At 52.5% G+C, this 17,649-nt stretch overlaps 1 protein-coding gene across 8 annotated transcripts in view; it reads left to right on the top strand.

Moving 5' to 3' along the window:
• The first annotated feature begins 1,327 nt into the window (after positions 1-1,327).
• Positions 1,328-17,649, top strand: part of Bcl11b (BCL11 transcription factor B) — a 91,813-nt gene continuing 75,491 nt past the window's right edge. Inside the window, exons 1-2 of one of the 8 annotated variants that reach the window (XM_021649125.2) lie at positions 1,328-2,417; positions 15,310-15,672. In XM_021649125.2, coding sequence (XP_021504800.1) covers positions 2,360-2,417; positions 15,310-15,672 — 421 coding nt within the window. In that variant the 5' untranslated portion in view covers positions 1,328-2,359. Of the gene's footprint in view, positions 2,418-2,808; positions 3,409-3,628; positions 3,878-15,306; positions 15,673-17,649 lie in introns of those variants that run through there. The other 7 variants (XM_021649124.2, XM_021649129.2, XM_021649128.2 and 4 more) reach the window with 7 other exon arrangements.

The raw sequence follows: 17,649 nt of genomic DNA, 5'->3' as shown, positions 1-17,649 counted from the left end.
GTGCTGCGGCCCCACCCAGGGCTTTCCAGGATGAACAAAAAGCCCAGGTGCCCCCTGAGGAACAGGCCCCGGGAGAGGCGCCTCGCCTGGAGGCCTCGCAGCCTCGCCGGTCCCTGGGCTGAAGCCGGGGAGCCGGGCCCGGGGCGGGCTGAGGCCGGTGCAGCCAGGCTCCCGCAGAGCTCAGCCCCAGCCAGGCCCCGACCCGCCCTGGCCGCCGGGGGCGGGGCGGGGCGGGGTGGGGGAGGAAAAGGGGTCCAGCCGCCTGGCGCGCCCAGAGAGGCCAGGTTAGCCAGCCGACCCAGCTGGCCTCCTGGAGGAGAGCGCCGGGAGGGGGCGGCGCCTCGGGGACTGCAGCCCGGCCTTGTCCCCGGGGCCACGGGCAGGCCCCCACAACTCCCCCTGTCCTCGCCCGCTGGAGATCAAACGGCTGACAAGGCGGCTCTGTCCTTCCCGGTCGGACAAGCAATTTCAAGTCCGATCCCGGGCGGTGGAGGAGGGGGCCCCAACTTCCAGGTTGCAGAGATTTCACCGAGGGAATTGGGGGTGGGGGGCGGCTCGGCGAGTCACCCTCCCGGGGAGCGTGGTCACGCCCACTCCTGGGTCTGCGAGTGCGAGTCTTCTCCCACGTGGAGCGGCCCTGTCCCTCTGGCGCGTGCTTCCCAAGGAGACGAGGGTGTGGGGGCGGGGCGGGGCTTGACCCCCAGGAGTTAATGGGACCCAGAAAGGCGAAGATTCCTCCTGGACCGGGATTCCAACAAGATGGGGTCCCCAGTGGGCCCTCCGAGCATCTTTCATTTTGTTGTCTAAGGGGAGCAAACCCCCACGGTTTACAGGGAAATACTTTTTGGAAGTTTCTACAAAACGGCCCCCCACCCCAAAATAAGTCAAACCAACTGTAACTACTTTTCCCGGGAGCGAAGTGAATCGGTTGTTATCTCTCTCCCCAGCCTACCCCCCTCCTCCGACTCCCAGCCCTCCTTCTCGGGTGTTAGAGTGGGTGGGTTTAGACGTCCTCGGACTCAGTGTACCTCAGTCACTCACGGAGCACTCCGCCCCCTTCCTCAGGGGGTCCTGCTCCCGCGAGGGGGAGAGGGGACAAAGATTGTATTTATTTGCCCCCTCCCCTCCTCCCTCCCTCCCGCGCTTCTGCGCAGCCCCGGTGCTCAGGGAGGAGAGCAGCTCACAAACCCAGCAGTTTGCACGTGTGGCCAGCCCGGGGTGCGGGTGTGCGCACTGGCGAGTGTGTGTGAGTGCGCGCGCGCGTGTCTCGGTGTGTGCTTTCTTGTTCTCTTCCAGGGTACAATGTTAAAAAGCCACCGCTAGTCGCCCCCAGTGCTCCGACTCTCTGGGTCTTTTTGTCTCTAGAGCAGATTAAACGTCACGTCCGCACTTGAACTTGAATTTTATCCCATTGTACAGAGGCAGCCCCAGCCACAGAGAGACCGAGAGCTCCCGGAGAACCCGGACTCCGCCATCTTCACGTTGCAATCTATAGCTCCCGTCCACGCCCGCACCGACCCGGGCGCACTGGGCGAGCCGCCCGGCGGCCCCGCTCCCCCTGGGCCCGCGGCGCCGGGCAGCGCTGGGGAGCGCGCGCGGGGACCCGCAGCCCCTCCGGCCGGCGCCAGCCTGCCAGGTGACCCGGGAAGGAGCCGCTCCCGGAGTCCCCCAGAGCCTCGGAGGGGTCAGCCTCCGAGAAAGAAAAAAAGCAGGCAGCGCGCAGAAACCCCAGAAAGAGCCGAACCCAGGCAGTTTTTCATTGCTTTCGGGTTTTTGAGGGGGCGGGGTAAGGGGGTACGAAACAAGTCCCCAAGTTTTCTTTGCTTTTTTTTTTTTTCCTTCGCTTCTTTTTTGAAATTTGTTTGCATTTTCCTCCCCCCCTCCCCTTGGGTGGAAGTGCGCTTTTCACCTACCAGACCCCGAAAGAAAAGTGTCAGAGGCCGGTGCAAAACCCGGCGTAACTTCAAGAAGACATTTACAAGTCTAAGAGGCCAAGCACTTTGAAGAAGTGTGAGAGATATTTTTCATCCAAAAGAATATATTTTTTAAAGAAACCGGCCAGCCCGCGGCGAGCAGCAGCAGTTTTAGAATTTATTTTAGCCTTTTTCTATTTGAGACCAAGTCATCTTCCTGCCTTTTTCTTTTTTTCTTTTTGCAAAAACAAAAACAAAAACACAGCCCAGAAGAAAGAGCAAAATAAAGACGAAGAAGAAGAGGAGGAGGAGGAGGAAGAGAGGAAGGGCAGAGGCACCAACCCGGGCGGAGGAGGAGGCGCGGCGGCTGCGGCGGCGGCTCGGACCCCCTCCCCGGCCCGCATCTGTGCAGCTCTCCGGGCGATGCCAGAATAGATGCCGGGGCAATGTCCCGCCGCAAACAGGGCAACCCGCAGCACTTGTCCCAGCGGGAACTCCTCACGCGTAAGTGTCTGCCGCGCGCGCCGGGGGCCGGCGGCCGGGGCTCTGGGCGCCCGGGGCTGGGGACACCGAGCCGGGCTCGGCGGCCGGTCGTGGGGCCCTGGGAAAGTTTCTGGGCAGCCGGGGTCGGCCGCCCGCCGCGGGCTCCGGGCCGGGGAGGGGGCGCGCGGGCTTGGCGGGCGGCTGGCTGTGCGCGCCGAGCCGGGCTGGACGCTCGGCCCTCCAAGCGGCGTGTGTGGCGGCGGCGGCGCTGGTGGCGGGGTTTGGAGAGGAGGGGGAGGGGGCCGGGGAGCGGAGGGGGAGGGGGAGCCGGGAAAAGTTGGCGAGCGCGTGGGTCCGCGCTCGGAGAAGCGGGCCGACCGGGCCCCGGGTGCGCCCTGGACCCGGAGACCGCAGGGCGAGGGGTTGGCCGCGGGCTTCGGGTGCCCGGCCGCTGCTCCCCGCCAGGCAGTGCGCCGACCGCGCCGGTGCTCGGATTCCGAAGCCGCCGTCCCCTCCCCTCCTTTCGCTATTTGCAAAAGAATCCAGCTGCGCAGCTGTTTGCGGGGCTGGAGCACCCCCCTCCTCATTTCTCCACCTCCGTCTCCTGGGACGGTCTTGTCTTCTTCCCCCCCAACTCCAAAAAAAAAAAAAAAGTGTGGGGGGAGGATTTATGTTGGTGAAAAAAAAATATCCACCACGAGTCAAAAAGAAAAAAAAAAGAGATAGTCTTCAGTGGGAAAAGAGGGATGCTCGTATAACAGTAAAAATAATGAGAGAAAAAGGCAGCAGAAAGGAAGGGGAGAAAATACCCATTATCCTCTCATCCAGCTTTCTAGCTCAGTATCTTTCATCTTCCCCATCTAAATAAACAAGGCAGGTCGCGGTGCAAACCCGCCGGCTTTCGAGCGAGCGCCGGGGTCTGGCGAAGTCAGGCGGCAGGGCAGGCAAGCCGCAGCTTCCACCGCCCCAGCTGGGCTCCTTTAGGAGAGGAACGGCCAGCGCAGCCGCGCAGGTACGCAGTTCTCCGGGAGCCGCCGGGTGCCCGCGCTGCCACCGGCGAGGTCGGCTGGCGGAGCTCCGGAGCCGGCCCTGGCCGCGAGACCGCGCGACTTCCTCCCCGCGCTTATTTGGGTCTCGGTTGCTTTTTTTTTAAAAAATTATTTATTAATTTTTTTATTGCAATAGAAATAAAATTTCCTCTGGGTGCCATCGAGACCCCGGGCAGGTTGTAATCTTGAAATCCTTCGCTCGGCTCGCTGCGCTGGGGCTGGAGAAGGCTGTGAATGACGGCCGCCGCCGAGGACTGGCGGCCCTGCGGGCGAGAGCCGAATATTTATGTTATATTTTAAAGAATTTAAATAAATAAATAAATATATAAAGGGGCTCTCCCCTCCCCTCCAAGCCAGCACAGGAGCCATCTGCTCGAAGCTACTGCTGTTCCCATCTCTCCTTTGTTACAGCAGACGCGTTAGTAAGAATTTGTGCGTTTATTATTACTGTTATTATTATTATTATTATTATTATTATTATTATTTGGGGGGCATATATATTAAAACGAGGTTCTTGGGAGAGGGCTGTCTTCTAGGGGGAGGAGGGAAGAGGAGTCTCCTTTATTTTTGCAAGGCTGAAATGTCAAGGGAGACTTGCTGGTTGCATTTAAAACAAAATGTTTTGCAACCAGATTTGAGCCCGGTCTCGGCGAGATCCTTTTGACCACTTGACATTTATTTTCTTCGTTTAGCTCGCCACGGCCACGGTTTATTTTGCATCCCCTTCCTGCCTTTAGGTGCTTGTTAAAACCTCCATACTTCCAGACCCTAATTTGTCCAGGAGGCAGTTTGCCCCCGGGAGCCCCTGTATAATTACAAGGGTTGTTTTTGAGGAGGGGAGAGAGTGGGAAGGAGGAGAAGGTGGTAGCTCCCACCCGAGAGCATTTGCAGTTGAGTGTTAGGGAAAAGGCAGATAGCTTTGCTGTCTCTCCCTGGGCATCCCTGGGCTACCCTGAAGAAGCTGTGACCAGGGGGACGGGTGGCAGCTGGGCCTGGGGGTGATGGGGGCTTGGTGTGACATCCTTCCATTCTGCATTGGTTCACTGTCTCGCCCTTGCTCAGAGCAGCTGGGAAAAGCCAGCTGACGCTGGCTGAGTCCTGGGAAGAGATCGGGGGCAGGAGGCCAGGCTGCTAAGCAAGTCTACCTGCCTTCTGGGACCCTGAGAGCCTGGGCATTGTTGAGGGCTCTAAGCAAGGAGAGTGGTCCAAACAGCACTCAGAAAAGCAGCTGGCCTTTTCTGTCTGGGCTGTGTCACCCCAGATGTGGCAAGACAGGGATGCGGGAGGTGCAGCCTGGCCTGGGGAATGTGACTAGCCGGGAACCGTGGGATGCAGGGATGTAGGGGCCCTGGTTGCACAGGGACCCTGGAGCCCTGGCCAGCAGAGCAGGTGCCTCGGCCCCTACAGGCACTCACACGTGAGATTTCAGATGGGAAGGACACCATGTAAAATGCGGCCTATCGTTTTCAGGTGGGTGGCAGCCTTGGGCCTGTGGGGCAGCTGCTTAAGGTTCTTTGGGGATGATGCAACTTAGAATCACCGGTGGCCTAGGAGAGCAGACAAGCACAAAACCAGGACCCATGATCTTGTTGTGTGTGGGGTGGGGGTGAGGGGAAGGGCCCCGAAATGAGTTAGTCACCTCTACAGACACTGGCACAGAGGAAGAGTGAGGGAGCTAAGAGACTAGGAGAGAGCCGGAGAGGAAAACCTAGGCTTCTGGTCTGTTTCAAAATGTTTGACCCAGATGGATGTGGCTTTTCAAAACAGGGGGACAGACGCAGACACTAATAAAAACAAACACAAATAAAACAACATGGGGGAGGTGGTCGAAGGTAAGGGAGGCAGCCGCTGGCCAGGCAGCGGGAAGGGCCTTGGACCAGCCACACCACGCAGGGTCAGGCAGAAGGGAATGTAGCCTGGAGTGCGTGGAAAAGCTCTAAGGCTTTTCTGATGAAACCAGGAGGCAAACTTGAGTGGTCAATTGTAGAGCCCCGAAGAAGCCAACTTCTCAGCAACACACCAACAGGTTCCCAAGGAAGACTAGTAATTTTCTGTATGCATTCAGACTCTGCACGACAGCCAGAGACCCAAGATTTGCCGCAGAACTTAGGCCGGCTGTATTAATTCCATGCTAGCCTCTTCAAATTGGGTTTTGTGGTTGTTTTGTATGTTTCAAAGGTGGCTGTGTTCCCAATTATCTGAACCCTAGGGTACAGTATCTCTGTAATGGTCCACTTATCTTACTAAACCGTATCTCTGATAAATTTCATAGGACATGGACCCTCTTCCTTTCTTTTTCCTTTTTCTCTTTGGTAGTCGGGCAGGGGCAGTGAGGTTTGTCTGCCGTTTTCGCATAAGGGAACCCCGTGTCATTAGAAGTGTGATGTGTCAGTGGCTCAGGTTCCATGGGAGAATAAAAATGTGTTCGTCAAAGGTGTTATGCCAGGTTGATTTTATTCATTTGTAATTCACACCTGAGAGAGAAGAGCCACGAGCATATTTTAACAACCCCTCATATTTTAAAGGATATTTCCCCCCTCTAATTGGAAGGTTTTTGTATATCTGCCTGTTTCTTGTTTGGAGGGGGGAAGTCTGTTATCTGCCCGAGCCCTGGCTTTGGCAAATTTTGTCTGGTCTTCTGGATGCTTTGTAACAGAAAAACAAATCAGCTTTCCATTTTTGGGGGTGAATGCAGTTTCTCCCGGGGAGCTGGCCTTAGGGACTTGGAAAGGTTAGGATTGGATGGCTAGATGAACTTCTAAGCTTACCCCAGAAGGACCCAGCAGGTCCCCGTTGGACAGAGAGTAGCTCAACTTTCGGTGCATTTGACAGTAACTAGAACTATATCTCAGGTGATTTCACTCATGTAAAACAGTCTGGTCACAGACTCCAGTTCCTACAGCAGCAAAGCAGGTTTTGACCGCCTAATCAGACTCTGACTCCTGATCGCTCCTCCCTGCCTTTATGCATCCATTTTGAACCTCCTACCTCCATCACCTTGCACTCGCAGTTGCTTGTTGTGATAAAATACTTTCCAAAGTAAACTTTCAGTGGAATTGGCTTTTGGTGCCTGGTAGAAAGCTTGATGCTCCAAGCCTCTCCTGGCGCCTATCGTCAGCTAGGGGGCGCTCTGTGCCCGTGTCATGGCTGCGGTGCCTCTGCCGCTATGCCTGGGAACCCGCGTCCATCAGCGGTGTTGGCCTCAGCAGCAACAGCGGCGGCTGCAGTTCGTGTCGCTGCAAAATGTCTTAAGCGTGAAGTTGTGATATTGATTTTCCTGCAGAGATTCGCGCAGGACAAAATGAGAATATAAGTTTGAGGAATCTATTTTCAAGCTATTGCCATCGATTTGTAAGCCCTTACCTGGCAGGTGGGGAGGCTTTTTCTTTTCCTTCAATTTCCTTTTCTTTTTAAACAATTAAAATTATCCCTGAATGAGTGTTCCTTTCTCCCCTGATCTGTCCATGGTCTTGACATTCTGAACATTTTGTTCTGTTGGTTAAGGCATTCAAAATCCTTCCAGGGAGTCTGGTGAGACATCGTTTTAGGGGTGGTCCATCTTGGTTCACGTTACCTTGCGGGAGGAGGTGGTGGTAGTGGTGGGGATCACTGTGAATTGCTACTTAAGAGAGTCATGGGCCCAAGACAGCTTGATGGATGGAAATCCTTTCAGCTCCGATTTGATAGCACTCTCAATCCCGTCTATTCCATAGTGAGCCCACAGAACTAAGCAGAGCAGGGACTCTCTCGCTAACGCTATACCATTGCTCAAACAATGTGGGCAATTTTGTTTGCAAGGAATGTGTGCTTTCTGGGGCCAGCGGCAGCTAGCCTACCTTCCAGCCCAGACGGTGGCATGTCATGAGGCTATATTGCTCCCCAAACCTGTGATGTAGTGCTTGGGGATATGTGTGTGTTGCTTGTGGGGTTTCTAGATCTGTAAATGTCTTGGCTTTAGAGTTCAAGAAATCTGCAGCCAGCACAGTGAGCAGGAGCCCTGTGCAGGGAGTTGAGTGGAGGAGCTAAAGAGCTGGCCCTGACACAGGAAAGTGCTTTATTCTAACCTGAAAGAGAAATAAATTAGGTCAGACAAAAGCCTTCGCTGTCATCAGCTGGAGGAAGAGGGCCGGCCATTTATCTGATGATTTCTCTACTTCATTTAATGTTTGAATCTGCCCAGTTGTAAGCCCACCGTGGGCCCAAGCACGGAGGATAACTCTGAGATGAAGAGCAGAGCGCCTCTCCATCTGGGTCTGGGCAGTGGCTTCTGGCCTGCAGAGACTGTTTTGTTTTAATTCAGTTTATAAGAACCCCTCATCATTTGCCTTAGAATTTGGGGGACCTTCCCGTACTGTGACTACACAGCAACACAGACATCCGATTTTTGAAGGGAATATATATATATATATATATATATATATATATATATATATATATGGGGTGATGGGCCAGATGGCGGCTGGATGTTTTCCTGTGAGAATCTCTCTCTTTCATGATGGAAGGACTCTCAGGCTGCCTGGTAGGGCCTTCATTTTAGCTTACCTCTCCCATCCCCAAGGGTTTTGGTCCCCAGGTTAATGCTGATGTCACATCTGGGGAGGATAGGTGAAAAATAAACTCTTCTGTGGGGGCTGTATCCCATGCCCCATGATCACGGTATTGATGCTGGCTGAGCATCCTGCCCTGAAGACTTCATTAGCTGTAGGTGTACTTATTTCTGCCTAGTCAGAAGGAGACAGAGAAGGATGCGGGGGATGGTGGTCCCGTGTCATACAGCTGTTCCTACCGTGGCTTTGTCGCGTCTCAGTGCCCAGCTGACTCATGCTATCCGGCTTGAGGGGTCCTGATGGCTCTGGTCTCTGTCAGTTTCCCCCGATCTCACAGAGCTGCTCTCCTGTCCTAGTAAACACAGGACGGTGAGATCTGCTCACATTCTGTTTCCCCTGTCTGTGGACTGGCCTGCCCCGAGTGCTGGGTTTTTCCCAGGATGTGCCCAGACATTGCTGGGAGCAGGCTGTCAGTACTTCTTGTGTCCCCATCAGGAGCTGGCGAGAGAGGTGAGCACAGCGGTCTCTTGTTTACTGACAGACCGGCACGAGATGGTGAGCTGGGCTGTGTTCAGGGACGCTCGCTGGCGTTTTGACATATGCAAGTCTTTTGTGTAGTTGCTGAAATTCCAGAATTTCATCCCCCCCACCCCCTTTCTCTGTGGCAGCTGATAATTTGCTTGGGTGTGGAATTAGCCAGCTCGAACTATTCACTGCAGTGAAATGCCAGACCACACAAAATTAAGTAACTTCAAAGTAAAAAGAGTTTTAAAAAAAAATCCTGTTTTGCTATAACTTTTTACAACCTTGATCCACTGAACTGCTAAAATACAAATAAATTTGTGAACCGCTCTAACGGGCCTTCCAGAACACCATGCCGAGAGACTCAAGGAAGCCGAGTGCTGATATTATTTTCATTAACAAGTACCTCAGATGAAGGCATTGCTGTAAACGAAAGAAGATGAAGTCGGAGCCCTGTTTACATTTCTGCCGTGGAGAGGAGCTGTGGGAAGAAACTGTTGCCCTTGTGGGCTTCTAGTGTCTCTGAGTATCTGGATCCTCCAGAGATGGCCCTGTGTCCGCTGTACCCAGGGAAGCCCTCCCCTCCATCTCTGAGAACCCAAATGTTAAGCAAAACAAATGCTCCCGTTTGGCCACAGAGAACGCTCTCATATCAAAGCATCGTGGCGCTGACGATGGAAGGCACCTGCAGTTTTCTCATGGACAGCAGTGCTTAGTCTGTGGTTGGCGGCTCTCACCTTTTTCCTTCCTCCTTTTTAAAGGCAGCTGTTTTATTTATCAAAGTGTACGCCGATTCGCTCTCTTTTGGCTTGGGCTTAGCTTTTCATTTGAACTTTCTGGTAGGGTGAGGGTCTATGAATATGCCTGAGTATAAATTTTCTTCTTCCTTCCTTAATCTGTTCTCAGTGTTGAGGGGATCCAGCCTCCTGAACCGTGTTTTAGGGGCTCTGGAGAGCCATGTTCAGGAGAAGAGAGGGGCTGCCATAGGACAGTCTGTGCGGATGGGGGTCCCAGCCCTCACCATGGGATTTCCCTACCTAGGGTCAGCCATTTAAGGCCGTAAAAGTGAGGTTCTCCCTGTAGCCAGGACCTTTTCATGGAACAGACACTCCCCTCCTTCCTGTCATGCTAAGTTCCATCATGACCCTAGTTGGTCATGTGAGCCCTAATCCTGGTCAGTTTCTCAGAGAAGAAGCCCACTCTGTTCTCATGTTCTGTTCTGACTGATTTCTCTCAGTCTTTATCCCGGTTGTGGGAAATGGTGGACATTTCAGGTTAGGTGTGGTGCATGCCTTTAATCCTACCACTGGGGGATGGGTGTGTGTGTGTGTTTTGGGGGGAAGGATGCAGAGGCAAGTGGATCTTGAATTTCAGGCCAGCTTGATCTACAAAGCTAGCTCCAGGATAGTCAGGGCTGCACAGAGAGACTCTGTCTTGAAACAGAAAAAAAAAAAAAAAATTCAGTTTGAGCCGTGTGCTATGGTTGGCATAAAGCAGGCAGGGGTCAACCTGGTGTGTGCTGTATGCCCATTTCTCCAGGGCTTTTGGAGGGTTTTAGGGGGATGCAGGGAAGTGACACCTGGGACTTGCAGGACTTCTAAAGCCACCGAGAGAGGGCCAATGGTCAGGGCAGGGGGGGAGGAATAGAATGTGTAATTGCTGCATTGGACCTTGTTAGTTGGGCTGTCCCAGGCCCTAACTAGAGACCTAATCCTTTGTGGCCCAGCAGGGGCAATTCCCCTTGATTCCACCTCTCCTTCTCAGGGCACTTCATTATTCCCTCAGTTGGCTAACTTCATAAAACCTCTCGTCTTGTCGCTGTGGTGCCCTGGCCCACCTAGACATAAAGCATTTTTTCCCCCAAGGATTGAGTCCTGCCTTCTCTCACCCGGCCCTCTCCTTCCCCTCCCTATGGCTGTTATTTTCCCTTGGATCCAATAAATTAAAAATTGATGGGAGCTCAGAAAGTGTCGAGCTCCACTGGGTGTGCATGTAGGTGTCGTGACTGTTGCTGTATCTCTCCGTGTCTCCGGCCCTCCTGTGTGTACCCCCTGGAATTGACTGGGAAGACCCCTTTGCAGAGTGTTGGTGAGCACAGGCTGGCTGGCCAGGGCTCCAGCTCCGTAGGAAGCAGGCATGAGGCAGAGATGGGTGGACGCTGAGCATCTTTTGTAAACATACATAATCATTGTGATGGCGGCTGTGACGTTGGCAGCACACGGTTTTAACAACCTGCTCCCCGACTCCCCCCCCCGGTTCCCCTCCCCCCATCGTTCCTTACTGTCTCCACCTACCTTATTGAAACAGTACTTTCTGTAGGTTAGCTATTACGGATAGAAATTTGGAACTGAGCGGAAGCAGAAGGGAACAGGAGCCCAAGTACCGTGTCTGCAGCAATGCCTGTGCGTGTGGGAGTGTGTGTGTGTGTGTGTGTGTGTGTGTGTGTGTGTGTGTGTGATGTGTAGCAGTGCACATACACCATGGCCTGGGGACAGCAGGTAGCTGTTCCTTCAGCTGGAATTCCCCAAGGGGCAAGTGCAGGGCAGTTGTTAATGGACCAGGACAGGCAGGGCCCTAGGATCCGTGTGCACGTATGGGACTTTCAGGCTAGATGAGGCCTTGTGAGCTGGAGGGTTGGAGGCTGCTTGGCTGGGCCAGTGTGAACAGCTTCTCTCCATTTGTGTCTTCTGTCCCGAACTCCTTCCCATCGGAACTGACACATGGGAAGTTTGCCTTAGGAGCAAGGGTTCCCCCTTCAGCTTAACAGTGATGCCCATTATTATTTGTGAAGCCTGATTTCATTGCCTCTAAACGCGTTTACCAGCTGGGAGGAGGCCCAGCCTTGTAAATAAAATGTGGTTTTGTTGTAAAAGAAAATCTAACTCTCTCTCTCTCTCTCTCTCTCTCTCTCTCTGTATGTGTATAAATATATATTTGTTCATGTGCTTTAGATTTAATATTTCAAGGCTTTCTCCAATTCTGTGGTATCTTACATTTGAGCAAGTTGCCGGCTGCATCCGTCCATTCATTTTCCTCTTAATGAGTCAAACACTTTAGCAACTGCTGTTCTCATCCGGCTCATGGTGTACTGAGAGCAGTCATATTTTGCAGGCTGCCTGACACTTGGAGCTTTACAGGAGAGCACATATCTTTTCAGAGGGACGCTTTATCTGGGCCTTAATTTTTAAGACCCGAGGCTGAGGGAAGGGGCTGGTTCCTAGAATCTGGGGGTTGGAGGGCTGCTTTCATCTGTCTCTTCTCTCTCGGGGAGCAATTGGGACTCTCTGCCGGTGTGAGTGGAGGCTTGGTCCTCCGAGGTGGTTCATAGCTGGGAGATGCAAGTGTCTTCAGTATAGGGTAGCCGAGGAGGGTTCCAGAGGACCAGCCTCCCTTTTCTCAGGACTTGGCCCTTTTCTTTCCCCTTTTCTTTCTTCTGTTACTGATACAGTTCTTAAAAGGGACACACACACACACACACACACACACACACACACACACTACATGCCCAGCCCATATCCGCCTGCCACCGGAAATGAAACCACAGCCTTTGGGGGTGTCTCTGAGTGCCTCCGCCCGAGTTTCTAGGCCCAGCCAAGCTGCCTGCTCCATCCATTCTAACCTAGAAGTTGGGCTTCAGTGGGACTCTGCTGCCTGAATGCTGGGGGTCAACCTTGCCATCCTCCTCAGGAGAGAATCATTAGCAACAGGAGACCCACGTACAGCCTGGGGGTGGGGAGAGGAAACCCCACTCCTTGGCATTGACAGGATGGGCACGCTGTCACCATCAAGAGTTTTACTTTCAACACTGAAAGTGGGAGGGGAGCTAGTTTTAATTTTTTTCCCTGTTCCTTCTCCTCCTGACTCCTATTGTAGTTGTGGTGGGTTGGATCCCAGTCTTGGAAGCTGAGACCTAAGTTCTGAGCTCAGCCTGTGCTGGCACAGACTGTCAGTCTTCTGCAGGGCTTTGGTACTCCAGGTTGGCTGCCGGTAAGGGAGAGTTACAGAACCCAGAACTTCAGCTTAGCCCTCACACCCAGGTACTGGGACTCACAGGACTTGCTGCATGAGAAGAGTGAAAAGACAGACAGACAGACAACCAGCAGAACAATAAAAAAAAAAAAAAAAAAAAAAGAAAGAAAGAAAAAAAAAGAAAAAATAAAAAGCGAAAGAAAAGAAAAGAGTCTGGTTTGGAGTCTTAGTCAAAGAAGGAGTGGAGAGAGAGGAATACTGTGACCAGCCATATATGACCTTTACTGATTTTTATGCTAGTCTGTGTTTCTTTGGAGTTAGAAAACGGATTTGAGATTTTTGTGGACTGAAGCCTCCTAGCAGACAGGATGTAACTCACGCTTTGGAGAACTGTCCAGGTGGGCAGGCATGGCTGAAAAAGTTACTACTAGCAATAATAACAAGTCGAATAATAATAACAAGGCTCAATTAAAAAGCGAAAAGCAGCCCGTTGCTGCTGAGAGCGGCGCTGGGCTGGGGAAGTGGGTTTATTGTTATCGGAGGCTGTGAGGACCAGGTGTGTCGCCAGGCCTGCGCCGCGCAGGCACAGAAACTGTTCCAGGTGTAGCACCTCTCTGTTTAGCTTTGAATTCTCAATTTCATTTGTCCCCCCCCCCCCTCGCCTTTGCCTTTCAGCTCATTTCCTTTGGGCTTTTTTTTTTTCTTGTTTTTCTTTTTGACCAAACAATATTTTGACACCCTCCTTCTATTTATTAGGTGTTTCCTTTCTGCAAATGGGGCACAATACATCCTTATATTTCTAAAGGACTGTTTGCACAGCCCTCTCCTTTGGCTCTGAAATTATGTATATGTAATTGGTAATTAAAGGTGCAAGCTTTTCAATATAAACAGTATTGCTCAATGTTAGATTATTAAAGGGAAAGGAGGAACCGAATAATTACCTTTTACGTCCTGACAAACGGTTTACAGGAATCCAGTCTCTCCCTCGAACCGTCAGTTTGAAGGTTGTGATTACATTTTAACCATGGCAAGGCAGCTTTTCATAAGATAAATCGGTAAATTAATTACGTAGCATTGTCTTCAAGCTCCTTTTTAAGTAAACTCCGATTTCTTTTTCAAGTGTAATTAATGATTTCTCGCTGGCATGGTGAGGATGGCCCCTTTACCTGTCTATTCTCTCCCCTTCCTCCCCTCCCCCCCGTTGCTGTTAATGATCTACAGGCAGCAGATGTAAGATTTACACATCTGCGCACTGTTTCTGACCTGCCATATTTTGGGGTGCATGTCTACATTTAATTCACAGAGGGTCCTGCCTGCCTTCCAGGGCAGAGACTCAAGTTGTGATTTCCATTGGTGGTAGCTGCGGCTCTCCCTGTGCCACGAGTGGCCCTCCCTGTTTCACGCACGGCTCTCGGTACACATCATACACCACCAGGCTCAGGTTCAGTTCTGTGCATGGCCTCTGATAGGCCCCAAACAAGCTGTGCTCAGAGAACATGGAGCAGCCACTTCCGTGTAGCATGGGAGATCCCACAGAATATTTTCCTTCAGTTTTCCACGTTGGCTCTGGCTCATTAATAACCTCACTGCCACGGAATGATCTTCCTTCTTTTCACTCCCTCCAGTTCCTCTGTGCCAATCATCACCCTCTCCTAATTGCTGGACAGCTCAGAAGTTTATCTCCCTCCCCGGTGTCAGACCTGTGGCAGTCTCCAGCTACTACGAAGGCATGGCCACTTGTCTTCCATGCTGACACCGAGGAATTCCAGCCAGGGTTGTGCCGACCCCCGGGGGAACAGGGAACTTCCTCGTCCACTTCCTTTGATTTATGATGGCACTTCCAGGCTGAGCCTTCCAGGGATCCCTTGAGGGAGTGGCTGATTCTCGAAGCATTTATTAGCTTCAAAATATTTAGGTCTCGTGACCCTTCCAAAAAAATAACATAAACAGCAAAAAGGAAGTGTACTGACTGCTAACGAAATCTAAAAGCATCCATCCCATTGAAAGTGTGGTTTGAGGTCTGCCAAGAAATGATTTTGGAGTCCGAAGAGGCTTTTTTTTTCTTCCTTTCTTTCTTTCTTGGAATGAAAAGAAAACCGACCGACACAAAGGACGGTGGGGAGCTGATGAGCACTGAGAGTTTTACGAGGGTCTGGAGGTCTGAGCAGAAGCAGGGTGTGGGGAAGCCGGCTCCCTCTTCAGTGTGCTTTTTCCTTCCACATTCTGGAACCTGATTCTTACCTCTGAACACCTGCGCTTCTTTCTCTGGGCAGGACTAGCTTTCCAACGCCTGTCTGGGTTTCTGTTTTCCAGTTTGGTACCTGGCCAGGACTCAGGTAGAAGAATGCGAATAGGAAGCTCATGAATGGGGAGGCTATGGACATGAATGAAAGCTGGTGGGGAGAGGGCGCAGCGTCCGCTGGAGCCAGGGGTTGGGACTCTGTGCTACCTGCCTGCTTCTTAGCCTAGCTGTCCATTGGGATAATGTGGGGGCAGCTTACCAAATCATGGATCTGGAGTGACAGCTGACCGTGCTGGCGGCCAGTGTGTGTGTGTGTGTGTGTGTGTGTGTGTGTGCACTCATATGTGTTCAGAGAAATTGGCAGGGCCTACTCTAAAGAGCCAAAAATCAGTGCTGTTGTGATGACCTCAGGGCTACGATGGGATGGGATGGTGAGCTCCAATCCTGGGAGGATGTGGGGAGCCACAGTGGCTGACAGTAAAGGGGCTTCCTAGTGGGAAGGGGGGGAAGGAGCCAGTCTGTGATCACCTAAGCCCATCTTTGTCTTCTCTGCCCCTCCCCTGTCTCCTTTCTGTCTCCAGCAGAGGCTGACCATGTGGAGGCTGCTATCCTCGAGGAAGATGAGGGTCTGGAGATAGAGGAGCCTAGCAGTCTGGGGCTGATGGTGGGTGGCCCCGACCCTGACCTCCTCACCTGTGGCCAGTGTCAGATGAACTTCCCGCTGGGGGACATCCTGGTTTTTATAGAGCACAAGAAGAAACAGTGTGGGGGCCTAGGCTCCTGCTACGACAAGGTCCTGGACAAGGGCAGTCCTCCACCTTCCTCTCGCTCTGAGCTCAGGAGAGTGTCCGAGCCAGTGGAGATCGGGATCCAGGTCACGCCGGATGAAGATGACCATCTACTGTCGCCCACAAAAGGCATCTGTCCCAAGCAGGAGAACATTGCAGGTATGACGTTTGCTCACATGGTGCTTTCTGAAACTGGTCTCTCTCACTGACCTTGGAACACTGATTCTTGGGGAGGTCCAGGGACTTTCAAAATGGCGTCTGGGTCACCATCTGGGCCTTCCCCTTCCTGGGGTCCCCACCTTCCAAGTGACTCTCTGGGGAAAGCAGTGGAGGGAGGCCCGGCTGTTGCATGTTGGGTGCTTTGCTTCTGGCGAGGGAACTCTTTGCCTTGTGCTTAATCCAGAAGGGGCTGGAGCACACGATTTGGACATTGGCTTGGCCCTCTGTTTGTTGGTGATCTTGGCTCAGTCCCTGGCTTTGGAGCCAGGCTCAGTTTGGACTCTTATTTCCAACCTGGGCATAGCGTTTCCTCATCTCTAAGATGGAGTTCAGGAGACCTCCTTTGTGTTGATGGTTGGAAGGACTGAAATGACCCAGAGTGTGGTGGTACCTGGTAGGCCTTGAGCCTGCTTCGCATTTTGCCTGACCCCGTCTGAGCTCTGATCCCTTGGAGGAGAGTGGACATCCATTTTTGGCATGCTATTTGGTTCTACCTGGACAGCTGGTCTGTCTACTGAAGAACGGATGTGGAGCCTTGGCCCCAAGCACCACCTGTGCCCTTCAGTGGGATGTACCCACTTGTGATTTTGCTGTCCGTTCTTTCTGGCCATACCATGGCTTGCTAGTCTCCCAGGGAACCTCTGTGCAGCTTGCAAACCAAAGCTTTTGCTTCTGGGGAACGTGGGAGCCCTGTTCTGCTGTGTTCTCCAAAAGAGGAAGCAAGACAGGCTTTAAAGTTCATGCAGATGAAGGTTCAAGTCCTGCTTTTATGACTTTGGGCTAGCTACTTGGTGAGTTTGAGCCTTGGCCTCCTCTTTTGTCAATAGGGAATGGATAATCCTAGCAGGCCTCGTGTGAGGACTGGAGAAAGAAAGGACCACTTGCTTTGGCAGTACAACTGCCCTTTGGCTTCTCGGGGTGCTAGTAGGTAGCCAGGTGGGGAAGCACGAGGCCAGTCCCTGTGGTCATGAAGCCCTAAGGACACTGGAGCATTGCATGTTCTTAGAAGGTGACACAAAGTGGGCCAGGACCTCTCATCAGCTCGAGGCAGTCAGCGTCACTGCAAGCCCGACTCTGTACCACATGGCAGTCGCATGTACCTTTGGGCCCCAGTTTATTCACCTGTCACTAAGAGTAGCTAGACAGTCTGGAAGCCCCCACAGACACAGTATGGGCAGTGGGGAGGACCTGCCAACCATTTTGGCCTTGGGAATCAGGCATGAAAACATAACCAGGCCTGGGGCAGACAAACATGGCCTGCACGGCTTTAGGGCCAGAAGGGTGTCGAGTCCCTTTCTGTGGATTTTGAGATCCACTTGGAATGGGTTTCAGAAGTGGGGGAGGGGGACGCCATGCGTCAGCAGTGCACTGGCCCTTTCGAAGGGTGTTTGGCTCCTCGTCGTCTTTCATCTGCTGACCCAGCCTCCGAATCCTCATTTTACGTTGAAGGTCTTTCCCAATGGCAGCCCGTGGATCACCGTGGGGGAAGTTTGCTTAAGAAAGCAACTAAATGTGATTTTTTTTCAAAAGGCAGTTAATCTCCTAGCAGCTTTGTCCTTATCCTCCAGCTTCCCACCCCCCAATCCCATTCCCCCCCACCCCCAATACTGTTGTTAATGGCCCACGGTATTTTTACTTTATGCGTGACAGGAGATATCCTTGGTCCATCTGGTCAGTGGCAGGGCGAGAGGAGCAAGGGGGGAGCGGATTTCTTCATTCTAGAAGAACTATGTAAAATAAGCCCTTAGAAGCCTAAGGAGTTACGTCTGTTGGAAGTCTTTAAGATGCTCTTCTAATCAAAGGCACAAAGCATTCCTCATTCTGTGTCAGCTGCAACTGGCCACTCCTGTCCCCACCACCCACCTCACCCTTTCTGCCTTGGGGTCTCCTGGTCCCTCCCGACTAGGGTACCAACTT

Source organism: Meriones unguiculatus, chromosome 7, assembly GCF_030254825.1.
Source record: "Meriones unguiculatus strain TT.TT164.6M chromosome 7, Bangor_MerUng_6.1, whole genome shotgun sequence".
NCBI classification, from domain to species: domain Eukaryota; kingdom Metazoa; phylum Chordata; class Mammalia; order Rodentia; family Muridae; genus Meriones; species Meriones unguiculatus.
The sequence above is the reverse complement of the archived record's forward strand: the minus strand, read 5'-3'. Positions and strand labels throughout refer to the sequence as shown.